General features: G+C 41.5%; 2 protein-coding genes across 2 annotated transcripts; both read left to right on the top strand.

Annotated features, from left to right (window-relative positions):
- The first annotated feature begins 835 nt into the window (after positions 1-835).
- pde6gb (phosphodiesterase 6G, cGMP-specific, rod, gamma, paralog b) lies at positions 836-7,993 on the top strand. The gene is made up of 4 exons (XM_039787681.1): positions 836-952; positions 4,534-4,759; positions 6,575-6,615; positions 7,080-7,993. The coding sequence occupies exons 2-4, from the start codon at positions 4,614-4,616 to the stop codon at positions 7,154-7,156; spliced, it is 264 nt and encodes an 87-aa protein (XP_039643615.1). The 5' UTR covers positions 836-952; positions 4,534-4,613; the 3' UTR covers positions 7,157-7,993.
- Positions 7,994-11,269: 3,276 nt separating this feature from the next.
- Positions 11,270-27,599, top strand: nploc4 (NPL4 homolog, ubiquitin recognition factor). The gene is made up of 17 exons (XM_039788588.1): positions 11,270-11,462; positions 12,160-12,240; positions 14,948-15,057; positions 15,839-16,075; positions 16,158-16,206; positions 17,038-17,132; positions 17,215-17,338; positions 18,598-18,777; positions 19,698-19,784; positions 21,051-21,122; positions 21,216-21,342; positions 23,103-23,263; positions 23,514-23,585; positions 23,716-23,808; positions 24,671-24,787; positions 25,134-25,236; positions 26,399-27,599. The coding sequence occupies exons 1-17, from the start codon at positions 11,448-11,450 to the stop codon at positions 26,557-26,559; spliced, it is 1,884 nt and encodes a 627-aa protein (XP_039644522.1). The 5' UTR covers positions 11,270-11,447; the 3' UTR covers positions 26,560-27,599.
- The last annotated feature ends 371 nt before the right edge of the window (positions 27,600-27,970 follow it).

The following is a 27,970-nucleotide window of genomic DNA, read 5'->3' as shown; positions in this document are numbered from 1 at the left end:
TGTAAAGTAAGTAGTAACTAAAGCTGTAACAGATGAATGTAGTGGAGTAAAAAGTACAATATTTCTCTCTGAATGTAATGGGGAGTAGAAGTAGAAAGTGGCATGAAAAGAAAAGACTCAAGTAAAGTACCTCAACATTTGTACTTAACCCTTGTGTTGTCCTTTTTCAAAGTTTTTAATATCAGAAATATGGGTTTCTTTCTACTTAATTGCCCAAAAGTAACATGGATGTACGTTGTATAGAACCCATACAACATAAAAAAAATAATTATTGTTTGCATAAACTTTTGGGTGTTTTATTCAATTTCATAGCATTTACAAAAATGTTTAAATGGTTTCAAAACCGTGTCCTGACTAAACTTTGACTGTCTGATCCACTCCACATTCTCTGGTCTTAACTAATAGTCAAAATAATTCATAATTTCTGCTTTTTTTAACTTAAAACTTGACAAAAACTTTTTAAAAGCATCAAAAAAGGGAAATACACCTCGGGAAAAGTGCCAAAAAAAAGTTCAATTTCAATTATGACCCCGAAGGACAACAAGTTCATGGTCAACAGGAAGACGTTAAGTTCTTGAGTAAATTTACTCCGTTGCATTCCACCACTGGTTACTGTGTTAAAAAAACAAAGAACAGATGTATAAAATAAATAAATGATTAATCGACTTAAGAAATAAGAACCAAAATGGCCGATTAGTCAACTGATGGACTGCAAAGTGTCAGCCCTAGACATCTGTTCACCCTCTTTGATCCCCAAACCTCCACACACGCGTGTTGACATGAGAGCAGGGAGGCGGGGCGTCTGAAATCTTCTGCGGGGCTCAGCGTATAAGAGGGGGCCCTAAGCCCCGACTGGCCCTCACAGCAAGCCTAGCATAGCACTATACACTCATCTGCAGCACACACACACACACACACACTCTCGTCTGGCTGTCCTTCACCCAAGCAGCCGGTGAGTAGACCCACCGCTACACATCATCACTATGCCTGTAACAGATATTACAAAATTGTCTAATTGTCCATTTTTTTTATATACTCGCAGTGCTTTCTTTAACCGCAATTCATTGCTAACATCAGCCAAGGTCTTAAGGCGTATGACTGGTAATTGTTTAGTTTAGATATGCCAAATTGTAATTATATGCGTGATTATTGGTCGGACTATTTATTTCTAATAATATTTTAATTGTTAGTTGTTGTCACTTGGGGGGGATACAGTAAGAAATGTTTTAAAGAGGCGTAGTTTACTTCATAGACTGTGTATTTGTGTTATTACGTTACCTGGGTCACATGACAGTGATATAAGATAAGATAGACTTTATTAATCCCACACTGGGGGAATTCCTGTGCTACAGCAGCTCAAAAGAAAACATTTATACGCATCAGAATAACACACATACACATTAAGGAGACATAGGAGAAAAAATATACAGAAAGTATAAGAAATAGAAAGAAAAAAATATATATATAACCAAAAAATGGATCCTGGGATTCATTAAAAACTTGAATTTTGTTTGAAAAAGTAATTAATATAACTTTTTAAAAATTTGACTGAAAGAGACAATTATATTGTTAATCACAATTATTTCTGAGACAATTAATAGGAATTGTTCCAGCTCTAATCCCCACCATGAACTCAAACATATTGAGATATTAGAGTAGTGGTAGTATACAAAGTGAAAGACAGGAAAAGAATGATGTTGCTGGAATTGAATGGAAGTCAATGGATATGTATGGACATTGTAATAATTTTTTTCTGCTGAAATTATCTGACTCGAACTGAAAAGATGTAGATGTAACAGGATATTTAAATTGTTTTATCAAGATATACTTTGTTTATCAGACACTTCCTTTCGTACTGTAGTGGAAGATTTAACATTCACTTGTGCTGCAGGTTTTCTGTAGCTGTGCTTTGGTAAAAGAGACTCTGACAGGCTGCTACATGATTCAAGCTGGATTATTGTTTGAGATGTTTTGATATGATGTGTTGATATGATGATGAGTTTTGGCACTGATATCAAAGTAATACTTTCTTTACTCTAAGAAATAGAAACAGGTGTTTCTAACAATCTAAAATTCTTAAGTAGATGTGTGAAAATGCCCTTAGACCTCAGAGGGTTAAACAAGTGCGTCTTCAGCTGCTTTAAGCATCAACAGAGACTGCTGAACATTAGACAATAGGAAGAGCCTTCCACAGGGTCGGAGCCACCGCTTCAAAGCAACGGTCACCTTTGGAAATACGTTGAAAAAAGTGACAAAAATGTTGGGAAAAGCTTCAAAAACGTGGGGGGAAAAAACACACAAAAATGTCAAAAGCTGCAGAAAAAACGTTGGGAAAAAGTGACAAAAACTTCGGTGGAAAAGCAACAAACGTGTCGAAAAAGACGTCCATAACGTTGAAAAAAAAAGTTTAAATTTTGACCCAGATAAACAGAAAGTTGCATGGTTTTAATTTGACCCGTTTTCAAAGTTTTCTATTTTAGAAATATGGGTTTCTTTCAACCAAATTGCCCCAAAATAACTTGGATGCGTGCATGTATGTTGTAGGAACCCATACAACATTCTTCGCAGGTAAAATTAATGATTGCATTCATTGAATTGTGGGTGTTTTTATTCAATTTTATGACATTTGAAGAAAAAAAAAGGTTTTAAAACAGTATCCGTTGACATAAACTAGTCTGTGATTCACTCAACATCATCTGATCTTAACTATTTAACTGCTAACAAAATAGTTCATAATGTCTGCTTCTTTTAAGTCAAAAATTAGGTATAATGTCATTTAAATTAGGTTTATTGACCATGAATTTAAAAAAAAGCGTCGGAAAAAGCGAATGAAACATCAGAAAAAGTAAATTTTCAATTTTGACCTGGAATGACAACAAGCTACTTCCCTTTTTTAAGGTATTTCCATATAACTGATCCCCGTGTGTTCCATATCAAAATGTTCAGAACAAACTCAGCTTTCTGGAGAGTGATGCCCAAATCTGTCCCAGAGCAACGTGTAAAGAGTTAATTTGGCGTTAAAGCTGAAACGTTGATCTTTTATTTTGAAATTCCCTCAAATCTCTTTTGAAAACAAACCTTAACTTATGATGAGTTTACCAAAGTCTTTAACTTCACAAAGTAGTCTAAATGTCTGAAATGAAATGTTGTAATATCGCTTTTTGAGCAGGAGTTTTGTCAGACATCGTTCGGGTGTGCTTTCGTCTTTCGTCCTCAGAGGGTTAAAGAAAACACATGTCAACACTTTGTAGCTATATTTTGGTATCAAACTGCTGTCCACTGCAGAAAGATTAAGTCTTGTTCAGGACTGTCATTGTTTTTGGGACGCGGTGAGCGGATTGATCGTTTAGCCCCTCAGAGCGTGCTCAGCATATCTGCTGCCGTGTTGTCCTCGCTCTAACGAGATTACATTCGGGACGGCCCGGCTTGAAACAGAGAGGTCAGAGCATTTATTAACTTGAGCCGGGGATTATGGGAAATTGGGTCATCCTCCCAGAACAAGCTGCAAGGCCGGCCCATCTGAGACATTGATTCACTGGGAAAATATGAGTGTAAATCCTGCCAGGTGCTCGTCACATGCAGTGAGAGGATTACGGCCTATAATGTCAGACAGAGGTGACACAGGCTGCATGCTCACTGTTACATGCTAAAGGGCCTAATTTACACTGGGGACAGGGGGGACAGGTCCCCCCCACTTTTCAAAATCCTGTTTGTGTCCCCCCCCCCATACACACACATACACACTTTCAAATTAGTTTGATATTATTTCATTTATTACACTGTAAACCCGAATAATTAAGCAGTACTCAAAAGAATTGAGGCAATCAGTTGCCACAATTGTTTTGAGTGGATAAACTTAAAAGTCTGAGGTTGTTTAAATATGTGGAGTAATATGAACTTGCATTTTTGGATTAACGTTAAATTGAAGTACTGGTTAAGCCAACTTAAATATCAATATATGCAACTCGAAAGTATTAAACGTAACAGAATCATTTTAAGTATAAAAACTCAGTATTACATGTTCACTAAACTCAATATTTATTAGTTTGTGTTCAATCGTTTTAATTAACCGTAACTCAACAATATGTTTCAAGTAAGTAGAACTTCTTAACAAACTGTAAGTTTACAATACTTATTCCAATTAATTATATTTCATTCATTCGGGTTTACAGTGTATTTTAAGCAAAGAAAGAAAGATCTTTTTCTTATACGTAGTTTAATAGCCTATACTAAAAATAAATCCGTAAAATAACAGAAAAAGTTCTGGCAGCTCATTAGCCCGGACTTTGTCCCGTAATTAAAAACAGAATTTTTTTGGGTGTAACTACAGTTAAAATACAGAATACTGTTATTTCAAATTCTCTCAGACAAAGCTGCTCAACTTAGTACATTTCTTAAATAAAGTCTGAGCTTTATATATTAAAGCTTTTTTAAACGCTTTTTTGATGCATGAAATGAATGGTTTCTGAGTGAGACCTTGATTCGGATGGATTATTTAGCTCTTTCTTTCTCCTTTTTTCTAAAAATACAAAGCTATCGTCACGACGACTACACTTCCGAGAGGGGTCTCTAAAGCCCGCAGCCTGCACACAGGTGTCCTATAACCGCTCAGAATGAATCTGGAGCCGCCCAAAGCTGAGATCAAGTCGGCCACCCGTGTCACCGGCGGCCCCGCCACCCCACGCAAGGGACCGCCCAAGTTCAAGCAGAGGCAGACCCGTCAGTTCAAGAGCAAGCCTCCGAAGAAGGGAATCCAGGGGTATGCCGCCTTCTTTTTATACCTTTTCTTCTTTAAAGTGCTCATATTATGCTCATTTTCAGGTTCATAAATGTATTCGGAGGTTATATCAGAATAGATTTACATGCTTTAATTTTTTGTTGTCCTGCACATTGCTGCAGCTCCTCTTTTCACCCTGTGTGTTGAGCTCTCTGTTTTAGCTACAGAGTGAGGCATCTCACTTCTGTTCCATCTTTGTTGGGAGTCGCACATGCGCAGTAGCTAGGTAAGGACTACTAGCCAGTCAGAAGCAGAGTATGAGGGCGTGCCCTGACAGTACCTAGGTAAGGACTACTAGCCAGTCAGAAGCAGAGTATGAGGGCGCGCGGACAGTACCTAGGTAAGGACTACTAGCCAGTCAGAAGCAGAGTATGAGGGCGTGCCAGGCTAGCAGCTAGGCGAGCATTATAACGTGTGTTACAAAGTGACCATGTTTGTCTCTGAAGTAAAGGCTGGACTACAACAGAGCTGTTTGGAGCAGTTGGTGAACAGGACTTTGGGCTTTTTCACTTTGTAAACCTATAACATGCACAAAAAAGATATATAACACAATAAAGGAAAGGGTCAAAGCATAATATGAGAACTTTAAAGCAGTCTTTCCCAACCTTTTTGGTCCGAGGTCCCCCCCACAGCTCTGTCAGATGAATTTACACCCCCCCTTCATACATTCCCAATGTATGTCCCTAATGTATAACAATATTCATTCTGTAAAAGAGGATATTCCTTTTAGTTTTAATAAAAATTGAAGAGTCAATATTGAGGTTGGTTTGGTCAGCAATTGTGCAACTACCACTTGGAGGTGAAGCTGAGTGTTTCAACTATTTATCCGTTACTGTAACTGTTTAGTCCTTACATGGGAGTGTACGGCAGTCCCAAGGGTCAGGAAGGGAAGTGAAATTGATAAACATAAACTACTGAGCTGTGGTGAAGGGGTAGAATTGAAGAAGTGTATACTGCTTCCTATTCCCTGCCTACACTTGTTTTAAATTTTTTTCATTTTGATGTCTGAAATAAATGTCTTCATTTGTTCATTACTTTAGCTGTTTAAACTTCTGTGCTTGCTTGCTAACTAGTTTTTCGCACACTCTTATATAACAGCAACACATAGTGTTCAGGTGTTAGAGCTAATCTATTCTTTTAATCAAATCATAATTTCTACTTTTTTTCAAATAAGTTGAGCTACTCTACTCTACTGCGTACTCCCTGGCAACTGCAAATGTAGTCTCGCATTGCCAGACCTTCCTCCACAGCGCTGTGGAGGAGAGGCTGTCTAGTCCACACAGCATTCTGGGATGGGAGGAAAAACGTGCTCTGGTTTATTGGCATTTCTTTAAACCAATCACAATCGTCTTGGGCGGCGCTAATCACCGGACGGAGCCACGGTGTCTCTGCAAAATGGCCTCGGGAAGGAACTTGTTTTGGTGGAACATGTGTACGTTCAAAAGTTGTTTTAGTCGTGCGACAGAAAACTCAGATTGGACAGATAGTCTAGCTAGCTGTCTGGATTTACCCTGCAGAGATCTGAGGAGCAGTTAACCATAGTCCTCACAAATCCACCGGAGGTTAGAACGCCAACACAAAGAAAGAGGAAGGTGACGGACATCCAGCCGAAAATGAGTGAAATCCGGCGGAATTTTGGTCAGCAACGGAGCAATCCTTGAAGTGGCATGTTGTGGATATACTGTAGACTACTGCAAAAGTAACCCCTTGGGTACAAGTACCCCTGGTTGGGAATCACTTCTTTAGAGGTTTAGAAATAATTGCAAGTTATGTAATTGTTTTTTTTTCTCCTTGCAGCTTTGGTGATGATATCCCTGGGATGGAGGGCTTAGGCACAGGTGAGCTCACTTCAGCTTTTAAATTGCATTTCATGTCAGTTTCTATGATCCGCAAGGGTAGCGCTGGGCGATATGGAGAATATCAAATATCTCAATATTTTTGACCAAATACCTCGATCTCGTTACTGCAACGATATTGTAGGGTTGACTACTGGTGCTTTCACAAAATATTTACACAATGAGATTTTTGATAAATAATCACCAGTAATGTGGATATAATGACTAAGTGGCAAAAGGCAAATAATAGAACAGTTACAGCAGTCTGGTAAGTTCCAAAACATCACTTTACTGTAATGCAGCCGTTAAAACCAGGAAAAGACACTTATGCCTTATTACGATATTACCATATCCAAAATCTAAGACGATATCTAGTCTCATATCACGATATCGATATAATATTGATATATTGCCCAGCTCTACGCAGGGGCCTGAATAACCTCCTTTCTCCGTCTTTTGTTTTGCAGACATTACTGTCATTTGCCCCTGGGAGGCCTTCAATCACCTGGAGCTGAATGAGCTGGCCAAGTACGGCATCATCTAAGGCCACGTTCGCACACTTCAAACCATCCGCCTCACGCTCCATCTTTTAACTTCCAATGGAACTATTCAAAAGAAAAGAAAACACGACCAAAACGGACTGTAACAAACACAAAAAAAATGAAAAAGGAGAAAAATGATCTACAAAAAAAGAACACTTTCTGTCCTCTTTCACCGTATTTTTCTTCTGATTCTGCACTTAGGATCTGTTGATTTGATTCTCACGTCTTCACTATACTGTAGATCTGCACTGTTACTCTAAACCGCCAGCATCCTTTTCTCTTCTCTCGCTGCTCTTCTTTTCTCTCACCTTTCCTCCTCTTATTTTCTATTATTTCAAAAACGTGAAACTTACGCAAGCAATAGCAGCCTCAAATTGAGTTTAAGTGGCAAACCCATGAAGTGGGTGGGTTCCCACTTCATGTGCTTAAGGGGTCTCTTTTCGCACATCTCAGAGTCCATCACCAGCCGAACTTGTGAAAACACAAAAACCTGAATTCTGTAGAGACTGGAACACCAGTTTGGCCATTGCTGAGCGTAACATTTCAGTTGGATAACGTTAATCAATCATCATGACATATCCCACTTTTCCCTCTGTTCTGACCAACACTTAGCCGCATCTATTTTCTTTTTCTTAAAAAAAATAAAAATAAAAATCATTGTTCTTAACTTGAAGAGAAGTGAACTGTATACACTGTCCGGCCCTCGTGTGTTCTCTCTGACGTTCTCCTGTCTGTTGTTCATGTGTTTATGTGTAAATGTTTTTTGGGGTCTGTAGACTGTTAAAAAATGAATTGCCCCTTTTGGGATAAATAAAGTAGTTTGAACTTGAACTTGAAAATGTTCTAACCATCATAATATGTGGAAATCTGATGCATGTGGGGAGGTGTTCTCAGTAAAGAGAAGTCTTTAAAACCAACTGAGAAGAGAATAAATGTCCAGGAAATTCCTTCCTTGCAGTAACCTGGTCCTGGAAATCCAGAGTTCTCGCAAGAGCACAATTTGGATTTGCTCAGCGAGTCACTCTGGCGTTCAGTAATGATGCTCATTAATTATGGCCTTGTAGCCAAGCTGCACCAATCACATCGGTGTATCTGATATAGGCGGGTCAAAGGCGAGCTAAAAAGATGACGACAGCGCTGCGACGTCAAAGTCATCAGTAAACATTGCAAGATGGCTACCGATGAACACCAGTTGTTTGAAACGGCTTTGGCCGCTACAATGAACGAGTTAGACCTGGCTTTTTATCTAAAAGAGGAACAGAAGACGGCGCTCGAATCGTTCCTTTGCAAGAAGGACGCTTTTGCTCTTTTGCCGACCGGATACGGCAAGCGTTTAATCTCCCAGTTAGCTCCGCAGGTATAGCTAAGCGTATGGAGCTTAGCCAAAAAAACACTTGATTGGTCGTAGTGTTATCCAAATGCGTGCAGTGAGATTTTCAAATGCATGCTTGGTGCCGCACCTCGAGTTGGTGCCATTTTCATTACTCATAGCCAGACCCTTCATCTTTCGGATCTGGATTTCCAGGCTATCCTTGCAGCATACCAGTGTTTGATTTGTGCGGGCAGCTGTGTGTAGCGTAACCTAGCTGAAGTGTCTTCCATGATTGTGTTCTCGTGTTTCATATCCCTTCTTATTTGTATGTCTCCCTTGTATTATATTAATGTACAATCTGCATTTTATGTTTCTCATATTTTTACACAGCACTGTTGTGCCCTGTGTGTTTGTATTTGTGTTTTTAAGATCACCATTTTAACTATTTCATCTTTCATCCATCATCCATTATTCATTTATTTGTTTTTGTTTTAATCCCCATTGTCCTCATCATGGCCAATGATCCTTCATTCTGTTCATGTTGAGACAACGAAGTATTACCAATCTGTTGTACGCATAAGGACAATGCATGCACGCCTTGAGTTACATTTAGCTTTTGAACTTCTACTGTAATTCCTGGCTTTCAAAAGTCAGTTCAAATCAATGCACCCAGGGGCGTAGCACAAAATTCTGGGCTCTGTAGAAAGGCATTCTCTATGGCCCCTCCCACATCAACAGGTATTCATGCTAGCATATTTTAGGGCCCTCCTCACGTGAGGGCCCTGGGTACTCAGTCCCCTTTCCACCCCAAGTCCCTGTCAATAAGATAAAAACAAAGAGGTTGCTAACTTTGCTATGATGACATGAAGCTGATGCAAGCGTTTTGGGATTTTTCTTTAAAAAAATATGTTTACAGTGATTGAGAGTGGGATGGATCACATCTGAAGACATGTAAATTGGAGCTTGGTCCTCTCTACAGGATTTGGGAGAAAAAAAATAAAGCATAAAAACAGGAAAATAAAAATGGAGATTTATTTATTACCTTAACTGACACAAATTGTTTTGCTTTAAAGGGGCTATCTCTTTCTCTATAGAGCCCCCCCCTACAGCTTCAGAATAGATATTTGGCAGCTCCGATGTTAACTTGTGTCTGAGTCCTCAACTCGGTCAGTCTGCCGTTTCCTCTTTCTCTGTTCCTCTGACAATGCTTTCCAAGCTTTCTGCTTCTTTTTTGCCGGCTCAGCCATGACGATAGTGTGAGAATCTCCATCGCTACCTTGTGCGGTGCCGTGAAGCAATTTGTTGCATCTGATATCACGCCTGATATCACGCCATACTTCCTGACGCTGAGGCCGGCTGACTCAAAAGTTGCAAGGGTGGTTTTTTGCTCACAGGCGCTAGGGGGGAGCAAGACGACCACCATTCAACCCGAAAAAAGTCATGAACCATTCCATTGACTCCGAAGCTGTTCAGTTAAGGTACATTATGCTAAAAAAAACTGCATAGTTCCACTTTATGCGCACTTTACATGTCTTTACATAGCTGAGGCAGCGTTGGATAACAGCAAAGCTACATAACCGGCACAAATTAGGGACAAAAAATGTCTTGAATGTAGTTTAGCGTGCCGAGCCCATTAGCCAAACATTAGCCCGAATATTCTGGGTGGTTGTAGTGAAGTCAAGAGGTTGTTGGTTTATTAAAAGTGATACTTTGTTGACAATGTATAACGTCAACGTTAATAAGCCCCCAACATCGTGACAGCTTCAGTTAACGTTGTCTGCTTAAAAGTCGACATCTTAAGGTCGCAGTGACGTACAGGAGCTCTTTGTTGAAACGTAGAGGCTCCTATGCCTATACAAGACGACCACCATTCAACCCGAAAAAAGTCATAGAACCATTCCATTGACTCCGAAGTTGTTCAGTTAAGGTACATTATGCTAAAAAAACTGCATAGTTCCACTTTATGCGCACTTTACATGTCGTGCCCTCTGTCCCCCACACTTACAACACGTCTGAGTTGATTTGAACACATCATAAGGAGGCAAGTGTGCATGTTACTTGGGTTGCGGCAACCCCACACACACACACACATGCAACCTCACACACATATAATTACAGCTCACCCCGTCCCACAAAATACTTCTAATGTTCATGTGAGTAATTCAATTCAATTCAATTTTATTCATAGTATCAAATCATAACAAGAGTTATCTCAGGACACTTTACAGATAGAAGTAGGTCTAGACCACACTCTATAATTTACAAAGACCCAACAATTCCAGTAATCCCCCAGTAATAGATTCAAATGTGAAAAAATGTCTTATCTTTTTGCATATTGAGGAACTTAGTACAAATATGTGGTTCATTGGCATGCTTCGTCTCCATGTGGCCAGTTAAAATGTTAGCAGGGCTCCCACTGGGCAAGATGCGGCAGTAAAACTGTATGGAACGGTTTATGGAAATGTCAGTGTTTCCATCAATCATAAATGAAATGCAGGCTACTTCCGTGATTTGGAGAGACAAATAGGAGAGGATCTTTTAATAAAAATCCTCCTCCTGAACAATCTGTCCCCCTCACTTCTGAAAACTATGGCTACGCCCCTGGTGGAGACTCAGAGAGAGTTAAGAACTCTTCTCTACAAAGAATGGAAAACAATATATATGATCCGTTAAAATATTTTTTATTACCAACAGTAGAGGGCAGCGATACGCCATTGCAGCGTTTAGTCTCCCCCAAAAAAGGGAAGAAAATGAGAAGTGGAACGTGCCTTTTCACCAAAAAAAAAAAAAAAGCTTGTTTCGGTCGTGGTCATTTGACTGTAGGACCGGTGGGAAACGGTCGGTCACTAATGTCTGCAACACCCGGTGTTTGAGTTGCGGGATGGAGTTTCGTTGAAAGACAGTAACGCTACGTGAAATTAGTATTTAGTGTCTCTGTCTACTAACGCAGCGATATATATCGGAGCACTCCCCCGAGCAACATGGCGGATAACATTGTAAGTATAACGGCTGGTTGTATTAACGGGTCGACTCGGCTAACGTTAGCTAGCTAGCTTGTTAGCCGAAGTCCGGAGTGATGAGGCAGCAGAATTAGCTTGGTAGTGACTGGGGCCTGTTTAGCTAACCGGCTAATATTCGCTATTTGGCTAGCTGAGGCAGCGTTGGATAACAGCAAAGCTACATAACCGGCACAAATTAGGGACAAAAAATGTCTTGAATGCAGTTTAGCGTGCTGAGCCCATTAGCCAAACATTAGCCCGAATATTCTGGGTGGTTGTAGTGAAGTCAAGGGGTTGTTGATTCATTAAAAGTGATACTTTGTTGACAATGTATAACGTCAACGTTAATAAGCCCCAACATCGTGACAGCTTCAGTTAACGTTGTCTGCTTAAAAGTCGACATCTTAAGGTCGCAGTGACGTACAGGAGCTCTTTGTTGAAACGTAGAGACTCCTATGCTAACGTTAACATTACTTTTTCTTTTTTTGCACTGTCATCGTTGTCAAAACATCTGACACAACTGTAAAAAAGAGAGAGGGGGTAGTAGTGTCCTTGTTTTGTTTAACAGGTGTTGGGAGTTACATTGAAACTGTATCCGGTGGTCCATGTTAACAATGAAGCTTTCCGTCCCCAAGAACTGGAAACATCAACCACTTAAAAGAGCTTATCTAACGTTATTATTATTTTTTTTTAGATCATCAGGGTACAATCCCCAGATGGGATGAAGAAAATTCCTGCTACCAAGAGGGAGACTGTTGCTGCTTTTATTAAGAAGGTACTATATGTAAAACATGACCTGTCAGAATAGGCCAAACTGTCAAATTAACACCAATGCTTATTTTTTTGGAAGCCACATATGTTTGCAAGGTGATGGGGAAACAATCCGGTCGCAATTGTTTTTGTGGCTCGTATCCAGAATTAGAATCAGAAAAAGGTTTATTGCCAGGTAAGTAGTTAAAAGGACTTTGATGATGAGTTGATTCTGAAAGCAGTGGCGAGCTCGGAGAACAAAGTGACACGAAGGAGGGTTTAGTTCACACTGTTCTAAAGGTTTAATGAGACACACAAGAACATTTTCTTGGATGACTGAGAGTAGAACGATAAGAGAGAGGATCCAGAGGAAAGGAGGATTGGTTCAAGGTTGGTTCACACAGATACATCTTCAGGATGGAAAACAGTGTAACAATTTATGATACAAATTTAAAACCGATGAGAGAGGCCTTGTTTAGAGTTTTTACAGACTGGACTGTAACAGATCACAACACCATGGAACACCATCTTTTAAGTGTACTATTTCTACAGTAATGCGAGCCCCGATGCGTGCGTTGTGGTCACCAAGTAAACTTGCATTGCCCTGGCTTTTGTGCCTGCTCATTGTTCCATTTTGTAAGAAGCTGTGCCGAAAGTAACAGAGCAGGTCACTCCCCAGGCACTAAAGATAATATGGATGGAGGTAATTAACGCTTAAAATCTGACTGATCTATATTGATACATAATAAGCACTCAAAAATAATTACGAATGCATGTTGAATTTAATTGAAAAACCTAAATAGAACAGTATTCCAGCAAACAAGTCCCAGTGGAGCACTGCAGCAGCCCCGCATTAAAAATGTATGTATTCCGTGCTAAGTCATGATGGTATAGCCTGCAGATCAATGTAGGGAGTAGTTTTTCTTCCCTGCCGATGTGCAGCCAGGGATGGTAGGAATAGAAAACCATGGGTTTCAGGCAGACCGAGCAGAGACAGTCGGAGCCTGCAGGTTTTATTTCTGCAGCTGAGACAGAATAAAAGGAGCTCAAAGTGATGTTATGTCTCATACAGTCTGACAGTATACAGTTTCACCCAGCTACTGTAAAAATATCTTAACCACTGTGTTCTTTTGTGTGGCTTGAGATAAATGATGACTTCATGCTCAAAGAACCTCAATGCTTCCCACTGTTCTCTGCTTAGTTTTAACAACACTAGTCTTGCATTGCCAGACCTTCCTCCACAGCGCTGCGGAGGAAGGTCTTGCTAGGCCACACAGCATTCTGGGATGGGAGTAAATTGTGCTCTGGTTTATTGGCATTTCTTTAAACTAATCACAATCGTCTTGGCCGGCACTAAGCGCTTCTTGGAGCCTCTGCAAAATAGCCTCAGGAAGGAACTTGTTTTGGTGGAACGTGTGTACGTTCAAAAGTAGTTTTAATCGTGCAACAGAAAACTCAGATTGGACAGATAGTCTAGCTAGCTGTCTGGATTTACCCTGCAGAGATCTGAGGAGCAGTTAACCATAGTCCTCACAAATCCACCGGAGGTTAGAAACTCAACACAGAGACAGAGGAAGGGGACGGACATCTAGCCGAAAACAAGGATATTCGGCGGAATTTCAGGCAACACCTTAACAATCCCGGAAGTGGAACATCGTTGACATAGACAATACCAACACTGACCTTAAAGATAAAATAACCACTGGTAGATGGTTTGTGGTGTCCGTTTGTTTAGATGTCAATGTGGTCAGTGCAGCTGCCTTAGGTATTTCTTCTGTATGTCATCATGAGTACAGTTTTTATGCCAAGATAATCATTCTGCTCTTATGTTTTTCAGTACAAAAGTCCACTAATGGTTGCTGAAAGTGCATCTCAAGTGATGAAATAAAGGGAAGTGGCCAGCCTCACGCTGATTGCTACTGTCTTGTAATGTGATGGTTAAAAGTGCCATGAGACACTCTGCTGGCCGAGCAGCTCAGGGTGCTCTTAATAGCTTAGTTTGGCTCACTCACTGATGACCTTAGGTGTTCCTTCCTACATGCTGAGTTTCTGAGAGGCTCTAAGCTAATCTGCTTCTAAAGGCTCATTGGCATTGTTACACATGCACCTTTTTCGTTGGCACATGATGATTTGAGAGTGGACTAGGGCTGCACTATATGAGGGAATATGTGCGATAATAATATTGTGGTAACGATATTACTTGTGATAAATTAACAAATATTGAAATGTACTCAGTTCTGTTGCTTTCAGTATTCTGCTAAAATTCAACAAACTGCTTGTTGAATTTATAACAAATGAAAGGAAATCATTTACAATATTAATTTATTGAACAAATTGAACATTGAATTCAATATAAAAGGCACCACTTTAAAAAAAAGAGTGACACTTACATTTTAAAGTGCAGTTTTTTGCTGATATTTTCTTTCAACTAACACAAAAAATCTTTGTCTTTCTTGATGTGTCGCAGCCTTTCGCGATGTGTTTGTCATGCCAGTTTGCGAAAATGATTAAAACAAACAAACAATATATTGTGCAGCCCTAGAGTGGATTCCAAGGAAGAGCAAATATTCTGAAACATTATGCTAATGATCAACTGAGACTGATTTAAGACTTGTATTTTGATGCTCTCAACATTAAATGCATTTCATGGTGTTAAGTTAGCTGTGTTTTAGATTTGAGTCCATATGACACAAAGTTATCATCCAGTCTACTCAGACTTATTTCTCTCTCAGGTGGGCAACGAGTTTGGTTTCAATTCCAATGGGTTTTCTATTTACCTGAACCGCAACAAGACCGGAGAGATCCTGTCCCAGAACAAAACTCTGAGCCTGCTTAAGATCAAGTAAGTGAAAGCAAACTGTGTTGAAGTTTAGTCAAGTCTAGATTTTACAACTCTCATCCCTCATTAAAGTTATGTAATGATGTAATATTACTAGCCTGGTCCTACCAGACTCTGGTACATTAGCCTGGTCCTACCAGACTCTTGTCCGTTTCATTTGTCCAGAGAGTCTGGCCTCTCTCCATTGACAAGTGTTAACTTCCTTGAAGGCGGGTCCTCTGTTGAAGTTAAAAACTATTGGATCTGCCCAGAGCCACTCTGGATCTGCCATAACCAATCGCTAACGTTTGGTCGTGACGTCGGCTTAGCATCGCTAGCGTTAGCCTTAGCTAACTCCTTCACCACTAACGGAGCGAGCTGGGAGGAGGGCTACGACATCATGGCCACCAACACAACTCAGCAAAGATTGTTCTTGCTCGGGCTTTAACTTCTGGATATTCGGCAGCGTTGCCACAACGGACCGAATGGCTTCGCTCGCATCTTTCTCCGCCGCCATTACGGAACTACAATTCAAACTAGCACACGACCTCAACGCCATCGCTCTCAGCCACTCTGTTCGCTGATTGGACGCCAAATATTTGGCCGGAGAAAACCCAAGAATATACTGCAAAACCAGACAGATTACTGAAGGGAAATAAAAATTGAGCGGAAGTATGTAGTAGGGCGGAGCCAGGCTCTAATATTATTCCCAGAAACTCTGAATTAATTTGAAAATATTTTTACAATTGAGATAATTTAATAAAAGTTGCTCGGTCACGTTATGCGTTTTGTCTCATCTTTGTAGGCATGGCGACATGCTGTATCTGTTCCCTTCGGGATCCCCTTCCTCCTCTGCGGAGGTGATGGACACTGCCACCCCGCACTCCTCTTCATCCATGCCATCCGTCTCATCTTCCTCGTCCTCTTCTTCATCCTCCATGATCCCCCGGTCCTTCTCAGCACCCCAGGTCCAAGAGGATGAGATCGATCAGTATCTGACCAAGCAAGACGGCAAGATCTACAGGAACAAAGATCCACAGCTGTAAGAATAAGACCTCCTGCAAACGCTCAGGTTAACTCCAAGTATCAGATACCTAATCTAATGATGCTTTTTCTCGTTACAGATGTCACCATGGTTCCCTTGGAAAATGCGTCCACTGTGTACCGTTAGAGGTAAGAGAATTCATTCTTGTTTTTTTTGTTTCTTATAGGGATGTCCTGATCCCGATCGCAGTATTGGATCTGAGCCGATTTTGGCATTTTTTTAACTGATTGGGGATCGGCATTTACCCCGATTACCTTTCTCCGATCGTGTACATCAGCTTGTAGTGATCGCTGCCCTTAATCACACATGCCCTGCGCCACAGACGCACCGCCAGACCGCCTGGATGCCGGCACTTTGGAACCGGGGTGGGCGCGGGCACTCCCCAGTGTCTGTCCAGAGAGTGTCTCGTAGCTTGCCAGCCCTTGGCAACAAGTAAAAAAAGTCACCCGTTTTTTACAGAAGCGGATTACTCCAATTCTCCACACTTATTCCGTGATTCCACCAAGAAACCACCGCGCTTTGAGGCTATTATTCCCTGGAGCCGAAATCAGTAAACGCGATAAGAAAATCAAAGATTGATTATTAAGGCAAGAGGCGTCACTAAGTTTAGTTTTTGTTGTCCTGCGGGGAACTTAAAACGGTTTATGTTTTGGTTGGGGGTGGGATCCTAAAGAGAATTGTTCTGGTGTTTAGAGTAAAGACTCATTTGCTACACTTAGTTAAATGTATTAAGCTTGAGGCATATTTTAGTTACTTGGTTAACAAAGCAGCTCCATTATCTGAGCGAATACAAGTATCGTGACTCGGCATCGGCAGATATTAGTTATTGTAAAGATCGGATCAAAAAAGCTGATTGGGACATCCCTAGTTTCTTAAACTAGATGGGCTTTAAAGCTAGCTCCACTACTGTAAGAAAGGTTTACTCATTGAAACCCTGGCTTCTTTATTTTTTTTGTCAGCCTTTTGACGAAGACTACCTGAATCACCTTGACCCCCCAGTGAAGCACATGTCATTCCACGCGTACCTTCGGAAGTTGACTGGTGGAGCTGATAAGTGAGTGGCTTTAATTTCTTCAATGGAAATGCACACATTCAGTTGTATAGTCCAATTCTAACACGGTTTTGATTTCCTGCAGAGGGAAGTTTGCAGCTTTGGAGAACATCAGCTGTAAGATCAAGTCGGGCTGCGAGGGCCACCCTCCCTGGCCGGAGGGGATCTGCACCAAGTGCCAGCCCAGTGCCATCACACTGAACAGACAGGTAGATGACCAAGCCTTAATGTGTATGCCAATGAAGCTTTTAACAGAGTTGATGACCAAACTTCAGAGCTGCAATGATTAGCCGACTGGTCGATCGATAAAATCACCAACTATTTTGATAATCGGTTAATCGTGTTCATCCAATAATGGCAGAAAATGTTGTTTTCAGGCTCTCAAATATTGATTATTTCTGCTCTTTTCTGTTTTATTTCTTGTTATACTGAAGATCTTTGACATTTAAAGGCATCACCTTGGACCTTAAAAAACTGGGATGAACATTTTTCACAATTTTTTACATTTTATAGACCAAAGGATTAATCGAGAAAATAATCAGATCATTTTCTTCTTCATAGTTGCAGCCCTACCAAAATTAGCAAGGAGTATTCTGACTCAGTCTTGATGTGTCTTAACATTATAATATCTCTGTGGGTTTATAATGTTCATTAGAAATTATGCTAAAGAGAGCAGGAATCCTTTACAATTTATCGTTCACCTGTTACGTTTCATTTCTGATTTTCCTTTATTCTATTGTTAATACCCTGGAGTAGGGCTAGGTACTGAATTCAATACTTTTTAGGCATCGACTGAATTGCCTCTCAAGTATGGAGTATCAAAAAAGCGCCTCGTCATTCAATACCCACTATCAGTACCTAAGGAGTAATCGTCAGTAAGCCAATAAGCACGCAGCATGCTTCTACCAAGATCTAATAATGTCTGTGATTGGCTGTCGTAGAGACGCGCAGGAAAAACCCTACGTTAGGCAGAGAGACGGCTCACGTAGTAGGAGCTGGAAAATAAATTAAAAGATTTGTGCCGTAATGTTATTTGTTTTTGTTTTATACAATTGGTATCGAAAAAAAGTATCGTTTAGGAACCGGTATCAAAGTCACGGTATCTGTATCGAAAATGTTTAAACAATACCCATCCCTACCCTTGTGTCCATATAGATTATTATGTCTTGAAGTTATTGGAATGAGTAGAAAATAATTAACTTCATCCAAAGCGCTGCACAGTGGCAGCGAGCTACCATACAAGGTGCTGGCTATCAGGAGCAATTTGGGGTTCAGTGTCTTTTCCAAGGACACGAGGAAATGGGGATTGAACCACCAACCCATGTGATTTGTGGACTTTCCCTCCTGAGCTACAGCCTCCCCGTAATTGGAGATAAAAACCTCTGCTCAGGTTGACTAAAAATGCCCTAACGCACACATGAATCCCAAATACAGTTTCATGAATTTAGTTTCTCGGTTCTCCTCCCAGAAATACAGACACGTGGACAACATCATGTTTGAGAACCACACCATTGCCGACCGCTTCCTGGACTTCTGGAGAAAGACGGGCAGTCAGAGGATGGGATACTTGTACGGCCGGTACACTGAGCACAAAGACATCCCTCTGGGCATCAGAGCTGAGGTGGCTGCCATCTACGAGCCACCACAGGTGAGGGATTCACTCTAAGGCTACGTTTACTGTACGTTGCTGTTTTAAGCAGAGTTTTGAGCCAAAAGTGATCTCGGTGCACACAAGTGTTTTTAGCTCCAGTAGAAGAACTAATCTCCATTTAAACTAACGCACCCAAACCTCACATCTCATCAACATTCTGGTATACCGGGCATAAACAGGAGGCAGCGTGTATACTCTGCCTGTTGCTGGTAGTTGCCATGGTAACATTAGTAGCTCAGTCTCAGAGAACGAGTCGTCATGACCCAGTCGGGAGGAGAAACGTTGGCGTCAGTGTCTGTGTTGCCAAAGGTCTCCGTTTGCGGCTGTTGAGACTGCAACACAACCCAGCAGATTCCAAACCAAAACGGGTCAAATGTTTTGAAATGTCTCCGGTTTAGGGGCTCGGAAACGCCAGAGCAGGGGGAATGAGAGGGGGAAACACCAGAGCAGGGGGAATGAGAGGGGGAAACGCCAGAGCAGGGGGAATGAGAGGGAGAAACACCAGAGCAGGGGGAATGAGAGGGGAAACGCCAGAGCAGGGGGAATGAGAGGGGGAAACGCCAGAGCAGGGGGAATGAGAGGGGGAAACGCCAGAGCAGGGGGAATGAGAGGGAGAAACTCCAGAGCAGGGGGAATGAGAGGGAGAAACACCAGAGCAGGGGGAATGAGAGGGGGAAACGCCAGAGCAGTGGGAATGAGAGGGGGAAACACCAGAGCAGGGGGAATGAGAGGGGGAAACGTAACAGAAGATATTCCGTTCTAAACCAAAAGGTAGCGATGTAAATGTAGCCTAAATATATCGCTGTGTGCTTCAGCTCCTCCAGTCAGTTTGCTTCCATCAACGAGTGAACGTCATTTACTGTGTAGTAACTCTCTTTGTTTTAATTTGAACGAAGTTTGTCCCCGCTGTGTTTCAGAATGCCACTCAGAACAGTCTGGAGCTGGTGGATGATCCTAAAGCGGCAGCTGTGGACGAAATCGCTGCCAAACTGGGCCTGTGCAAGGTTGGACGTCTATTTGTGCTTGCTCTGTCGCTGGGACACCATGTCTCCCTATTAGCTTTTGACAAAGTGGTTTCCTACTTTGCTTTCACGCCAAATACTTAGTTTGCACTGCAGAAGTGTGACACACGAATTTAGAATTAGGAATTGTCGATCTTTCGTCAAAGGATTTCACCTGTTTAACGTGAGCTTTTATTTTAGCAAATCAAACTGCTTCACATTGTTCTGTTAAACATCAATATGTCTGTATGGCAAATGGAAACTCTGTTTTAAATTGATGGGAATGGCCAAATCTTAAGCTGTATGTGAACAGCACTAACTCTTTTTGTTCATGGTGTAGGAAAAAAAGCGACCGATTCTACTCTGGCTCAAAAAGGTCAAGAGTCTTTTAAGAACCACCGGTCACTTCTCAAAGTTTCCCCTTTACTTATTGTGTTCGTTGAAAGGCAGACCAAGAAATGAATACTCAGGATTCGTTCAGTTAAACTATATCAATCTTTAGTAAAATGAAACAGATCTTTCATATGCATATGGATCAGCTGCTCCTTCGAGACTTTCTCTCCCTAACCACCAACAAAGTCTTTCCGGGTCTGACACCGGACCTTCCTTTTCCCTGTTCTTTTATTAATCTTCAGATTCCTCCTTCCGCTATTGCGTGTGGGCCGCCAATCGGTTGGATATCACTCAGACTTTCTGTCTCCGAGAAGATAGAGCAGTTGCGCGCTAGAGATTGTCTGTTCCTTTAAGAGATTTCATTAGGTGCATTCTGTTCCAATTGTTTATTAAACAAATGAGGAGCACTTTTGCTCCACTAAATTTGAATCCATCTTATCTTACACATGCCAGACAGGAGGAGACAGCGAGGCCATCCCAGGCTACAGGACATTCTTATTCTAAACCCAATATATTTCTACAATGGTCAAGTCATTTGGATGTTGAAGTAAGATCATAATACTCTAATTGTATAGGGCTGAACGTAATGATTGTTTCATTATTGATTTATTTGATGATTATTGTCACAGGTAATGATTTGGTCCATAAAATGACAGAAAATAGTGACGTATATTTCCAGACATTTTCCAAATCAAAAAATGACGGATTCAAATGTCTTGTTTTGTCTGACCAACAGTCCAAACCCAAATGTATTCAGTTTACTGTCATCCAAAACTAGGAGAACCAGCAAATATTCACATTTGTTTTTGCAGATTAATCAACTAATTGTTTCAGCTCTACTTACTTTATCGGTTTTCTTTTTCCTTTGGTTTTCAGGTGGGCTGGATCTTCACTGACCTGCTGTCTGAGGATACGAGGATAGGCACCGTCCGCTACACGAGAAACAATGTGAGGAGGATGCAGCTCGCTCAAAGACGTCCTGTTCATCAGACTACTATGCTGCTGTCCTCCATGTTTTAACGTTGTCCTTTCTGCTGTTAGGACTCACACTACCTGAGCGCCGAGGAGTGCATCACAGCGGGATACTTCCAGAATCTACATTCAAACCCTTGCAGACTCTCTCGAGACGGCCATTTTGGCTCCAAATTTGTGACCGTGGTGGCAACCGGTACGTTTTTGTTCAGTCTGAGGCGAACGTTAGGGCTAAGTAGGAATTATTTCTATTGATACCACAATCCTTGCCTAAACCATGACATGCTGTATTAATTAATGCTTATGAGCTAAAATTAGTCCAGGTTCCTGTGAAAATATCATTACTTGACATGTGAAGCCGGAGAGGTGTCAAAGGTCCATTTGCCAAGACCAGATTTGTGTTAACAGCCAGAGCTCCTTCTGCTGTCTCCCGCATTCACTTTGATATGAGTGCGTGTAAACGGGGTTGGGGAGAGGTGGGTTTACGGTAACAAATTTCAAATTAGATATGAGTTAAGTTATTGGTTGCATGGTTGCAAGTTTTAGCGCATAGGCCTAAATCAGACAATGCACAGGCAATTTAGCGAAATCCCTGCAGTTGTGGTCTAGACCAAAAATTGGTCTTAAGACCGATCTCGAGTACTACAACACTGCTGAGTAGTATATTGAAATCTAATGAGCATCCCTCAAAAATAGCATCCTATTTTGAAAAGTTGAATATTTATGTGCATTGTTTGCAGTCTTAACTTTAAGCCTACTCATGTGTAAACATATCGTCAATACGATAAATACATCATGTGTATTTGCAAAACAAGTGGTACTGATAAACTTCACCTCTTCATGACTCCAGAGTAGCAAATTTCAGTGCATGAGATGCTCCTTTTTAATGTTTTTTTTATTTATTTTTTGATTCCTCCAGTATCCGCATTGTGTTCGCAGCCAGTGTAGCAGTGTGATCAAAGTCAAATGCTCTCTGGTCTGTTGGATGGAGGCCAAGTGTTTCCACTGTCCTTCCTTTACAACCTAGCAAGACCACCTCGTATATTTGTTCCAGAAAAGCACAGAACATAGCAGCGACCTCATCTTTGTCATTTGCGTTAATGAGGCATTAATGAGACACTGGCAGCCAAAGCTGATGTCATAGCTACACATCTAACGCCAGCGCTGCAAAGTCCATCTGTATTAACTTCCCTCGTGTAAAGACGTGTCCTGTTTGGAAATGAGTTTCATGTGTAAAGCTGGAGAGCCTTTAGATCGACACAGAGCACACTGACATAAAAATAGTTAAATAATGTTATTAGTGTGCATAACTTTTAAATTAGGTTAACCCTCTATCACACTGGCTTTGTTTGTTTGCTGGTACTAACAGGGTCTGATTGCGGAAGTCGAGTTTAAAGCCGTCCTGGTTTTGTAGAAAACTCAATCCTGTGGCAGATAAATCAAATCTATTGTTGATCCACAGAAAGTTTATGAATTACCGTTCTGATCATCTACAAACAACAAACGTTTACTGGTTCTAGCTTCTTAAACGAGGGCTTGTTTCGCTTATCCATGTTTTTTAGGCTACATAATTTTTTGTCACATACAGCAAACATCTCCTCACTATCCACTAGCTGCCTGTCCCCTGAACACACTGTAAAAAAAAAAAAACGGTCTCTGTAGAAACAAAAACAAACTGCGCCAACCTGCACCACCAAACATAACAGTGTTCCAGAGTTCCAGCCAATAACCGGGGAGGGGGAGCTAGCCTCCGTTTAGTTTGAAAATACTTTGAAATTCAACAAGAAGTGCCATCACCCAACATCGCATTTAAGTAAATGACAACTTGTGTTATGAGGACTACTGTATAAACGTTTTCAAATGAGATATAACTTAACAGCTGGTATTCAGTCAACAGTGATTTCCTATTCATCCAACGAATGAATCCATGTGTCTGTCCCTGTGCTCTGTGTGCAGGCGGTCCAGATAACCAGGTGCACTTTGAGGGATACCAGGTGTCCAATCAGTGCATGGCTCTGGTGAGAGACGAGTGCTTGCTGCCCTGCAAAGACGCTCCTGAGCTGGGCTACGCTAAAGAGTCCAGCCCCGAGCAGTACGTACCAGACGTCTTCTTCAAGGTAACGCTTCAGACATGTGGCAACATGACAATGGTCCGTGATATATAATAGTGTATGGTTCATGGTTATGAGAATACGCGGCATTACACAAATGATTGGACTGCTTGTCTCCTAAGCAGAATAATGACATCCAGACACTTACTTTGCTATTGGGGCCAGGTATTAGGAGTCGCTTCATTCAGATGTTTTAATCCAGATGTTAAGATATTTTGTTTTCTTACCCCTTGTTTTCCCTCTTTTGATCCAAAAGGACACAGACAAGTTTGGAAATGATGTCACGTTTCTAGCTCGGCCTCTTCCTGTGGAGTACCTAATCATAGATGTGAGTAAGATTAGTTTTTTTTATTTAGTTTTTTATGGTCAGCAGGTGTGTGTTTTGTTATACATGCAGCATCTTTTCTTATTAATCCAATGTACTGACACTGAATCTCCCTGTTTTCTTTCTTTTACAGATAACAACCACTTTTCCAAAGGACCCCCAGTACACCTTCTGCTCCACACAACGATTCCCCATTGAGAACCGTGAAATCCTGGGAGAGACGCAAGTACGTTTTTATTTTATTTTCTGGATGAACTTCTGTTTATCTTAACCCTCTCACCTCTCTAATGGAACCGCTCTTGTTGAAGAGTAGAAACCGTCTGAAAAGAATGAACGAGGCCCCGATCACACAGAGAATTTTGCAGATGCGTCTTTTTTGTTGTTGTTGTTGCTAGGCAACCACCGAATCACCCGTCCTCAGCTAACCTTTTATTATGCTGTTAAATTATTGATGCTGGGCGCTTTGAAGTTGGATTTCTTTCAACTCAAGGCGCTCAAGGCGCTCAGGGCGCTCCTGCAAAAACGCGAGGTGCAAGCAGAAACTTGCAGAAACAGAGAAGTGAGTCTTAAACTGGTGATGTAATGAAGTATAGTTTTTTTATGTATACCCAAATGAGCTTTATTCTGTTGCAGTGTTCTTAGTTGTGAAACGGAAATGTCCCCATATAGTGTCATCTATATCTTTCCCAAGTCATTCTCTGTGTAGCACTTCCTCACTGATTAAACCTCCTATATATTGGCGCCTGCTCTACCAACTGAGCTATCTGGGCGGCCCAGTCCACTATAGCCTTTATCTCTGCCTGAATTTTAACGTTGAATGATGGGTGGTAAAAATAACAAGCTTCGGCTTCATCCAGCTCCTTTTCGGACAGATTGAAGATATTATTTGTAACGCTTCATAGATATTGTGTTTCCTCTGGTGTGTTGCTACGCACTTTTGTGCTTTTAAATTTTATTGTTATTTTTTGCTTGAAATAAAAAGAAATGAAACTTGACATGACCAGTTGAGGGTGACCTTTTGGATTCCATAACCTCCAGCGGTCAGAGGAAGTGATCAATTTAGTTTTTTGTTTATTGTGTGTCCGCAGGATTTCCACAGTTTAGCAACCTACCTGTCCCAGTGCACCTCCACGGCATTCCTGGACATCGTGTCAGACTTCCATCTGCTCCTCTTCCTCGTCACCAATGAAGTCATGCCTCTGAGAGTAAGGCAACACTTCAAAGCATCTTCTCGAGTTTCCCATTTGTTTTCCATTTGTATCGCAAATGGGTTAAAGAAAGGCCACATTCCCATCTGGAAATAGTTACTGCTGTGAGGATGTTTTCACTCGGACCCCCTTTTTTTTCCTGCTGAAAGATTTTCAAACTCAATCAAAAGCTGATGATAAAATGTTTTTCTGTGTTATGATACTTATTAACTGCATGGTCAGATTAGGATGTTTTCTATAAATTCCAGACTTAAACAAGCCACGAGCTGGTGGTGTCTTTAGTGTCCTGAATCATTGAGCCATTGTCCAGCGGATAGATCAGAGTTTGTGTTTGTTTCTGCAGGACAGCATCGGGTTGCTACTAGATGCGGTGAGGACTTCTAATGAAGATCTGGCACAGACCTGGAAGAAGTCGGAGCAGTGGGCCACCATCGAGCAGCTGTGCAGTAAGTCGCTGTCGAGCACCGAGGGCACAGTCACGTCCTCCGTTTTTCCTGGACCGACCGGACTTTAGTCTGTGCTCTAGCGTTGAAATAATTAGTTGACAAGTAGAGTAACCAAAAGTTTCAAGCCGTTTATTAAATGGTAGTCTGTATCCTTCGCGCTCCACTTCCGGGATTGCTCCGGTGTTGCAGGAAATTCAGTTTCCTTCCGCTTTCTTTGTGTTGGGATTTTAAATCCGGTGGATTTGTGAGGACTATGGTTAACTGCTCCTCAGATCTCTGCAGGGTAAATCCAGACAGCTAGCTAGACTATCTGTCCAATCAGAGTTTTCTTTCGCACGACTATTTTGCAGCGGCTCTGTGCAGAGTTTAGCACCGCCCATGATGATTCTGATTGGTTTAAAGAAATGCCAATAAACCAGAACATGTTTTCCTCCCATCCCCCGAATGCTGTGTGGAGTAGCCAGGCCCTCCTTCAGCGCGCTTTGGAGGAGGGTCTGGCAAAGCGAGACTAATCGAACAACAACGTCAAAACAATCGCTGGTTTAAGGATCTCAAATGTGAGGATTTGCAGTTTTCTCTGTTAAATATCATAATTGAATGTCCTTTTTTAAACCTTTTCAACCTGCGTAATATAAAGAATAACCTCAATTTCAGACCGAGACCTTTCGGCTTGTGGCCTTCATCAGTCGGCCTAGTTGGTCAGACAAACCCAGCAAATAGAAGTCACCATGGGCTAGTTGACAGGCATGTTTCACAATTGTTTAACATTTGATAGAGAAATAATAGGGGTGGTAAACACCAGAGGAACCACGGAACGCTATTATTTATTTATTATTTTCCAACTTCAAATTATATCCCCAAAAGGAAAACTTTGTCAACATCTGTATTATAGTACTGAACGTTTACATTTTGGTTAGTTTCAAGTACCAAAAAAACGTAAATTCTCATTCGCAATCTATATAATAAAAGATTAATACTTCAGTGTATCAATATAGTATTGCCACAGAAAATATCGCAGTATCGGTTTTATTTTCTTTCTTTTTTTTCTTTTTTTATCCTAACCCAAAAAAACGATCAGTTCATTGAAAACTGAATCAGTGGATGTTTATGTGAAAATGAGTATCTGTCCTAACATGCTGTAATCCCTGTCCTGTCCCTCCAGGTACTGTGGGCGGGCAGCCTTCCAGCTCTCAGGGTTACGGGGCCATGGGCGGCCCCTCGGCCCCTGCCTCCTCCTCTGCCATGTGGTCCTGCCTCCACTGCACCTTCATGAACCAGCCCGGCACAGAGCACTGTGAAATGTGCAGCTTGCCCCGCGGTTAAAAAACAACAACCACCTCCCTCCCTCCCTCCATGCCCTGCTCTGTCCTGATCTCATCCCGCCGAGCCCTCCTCTTAACTGGCCAATAACATCGCTGCACCAGGACCCGCTGCGAGATTTGGATGCCCTTTTTTTTTCTTTTTTCACTATTTTGCCTCACTTTGAAGCCTCTGTCCTTCCCATCTCCCAGGCTGCCGTCTCCAGTGAAAGGGATGTACTCGTTTACATCCAGTTCAATGAGTAAATAACAATAAACCCAGACTGTTTTATTTGATTTTTTTTGTATCCCGACTCACAGCAGCTCTGAGTGGCAGGGCTCGTTAAGGTAAAGCACTTTTGGGTAAGGCCCCTTTCCCTTGACCCACTGCCCCCCCCCCCGCCCCCAACCGCCTCTGAATTATCAGCCCCTCAAATAAATGCCCGCTGTGACTCAAGACAACAGCAGAGACTCGAGTGTTTGGACGATCTCTCACATCAGTGCCCCTCTCACTCTCACAACGTCTTCTGGGAAATCTTGCTGTGTATAAATACATTTGAGGAATGATACTGTTATTTAATTACGCTTCTTTTTTTTTTGTATCAGATTGTAGCGATACCTTAACATTTTGAATCTTCAGCGTGGACTCCACTCAGTCAGGTTTTTATAGGTGTCTTTGACAAGCCCCTTGAAGTACAATCATCGGTCAAAGCTCGCACCTGAAAACTCTAAAAGAGCTCCAGAGTAATTCTGCTTCAGTAGAGAGTTTATATTTTCAATATTAAATTACCTAAATAAGTCCCAGAGTTGAAAAGGCATACCCCCTCCCACCCCCTCCACCCCTTAATCATCCTCCACTGAGTGCAGAAGTAACGTGTGCTGTTGGTGCTTATTACCGTTTAGACTGATGGTCCCACCAACTTAAAGTGGTTTCTTAAGATCTTTCACTGGTTTTGTTGGAATTGTAGCTTTTCGATTTGGTGGTTTTGAACTTGAACAGGCATTCTATGTAGCTTATTTTATCAGCTGTATGTTCTGTCTCTGATAAAACTCCCCAGGACTCCATCCATCGTCCTTCTTTATAATTATTACTGTACTGGCCGTGAGGTGCTTCTAGAAACAACTGGTGCTCGCCACTTCCCTCTCTGTCGCTCCGTACCTGTGGTGGTTCTTCTTCTTTTTGATTTCGCGCATTGGCGCCGGTCGATAAGTAATAAGACCATAACCAATCTTCCTCCGCTGATTGGCCCCCCCTCTCTGGTTTTTTTTCTTTTCTTTTCTTTCCGTCACTCAGCCTTCGAAGACTTTGCTGCTCGGAGTGCAAAGGGTCACAGTGTCACCACGGGTAGGAAAAGATAACCCAACATTTCTCGTCTGATGTCTGCGCTGTGCATCTGCAAGCAGGATGATGGCGATACGTGTTTTAAGTGAGCATC

The sequence above is a fragment of the Perca fluviatilis genome, chromosome 21 (genome assembly GCF_010015445.1).
Source record: "Perca fluviatilis chromosome 21, GENO_Pfluv_1.0, whole genome shotgun sequence".
NCBI classification, from domain to species: Eukaryota; Metazoa; Chordata; class Actinopteri; order Perciformes; family Percidae; genus Perca; species Perca fluviatilis.
Note: the sequence above shows the minus strand (reverse complement) of the source record. Positions and strands in the feature narration are given on the sequence as shown.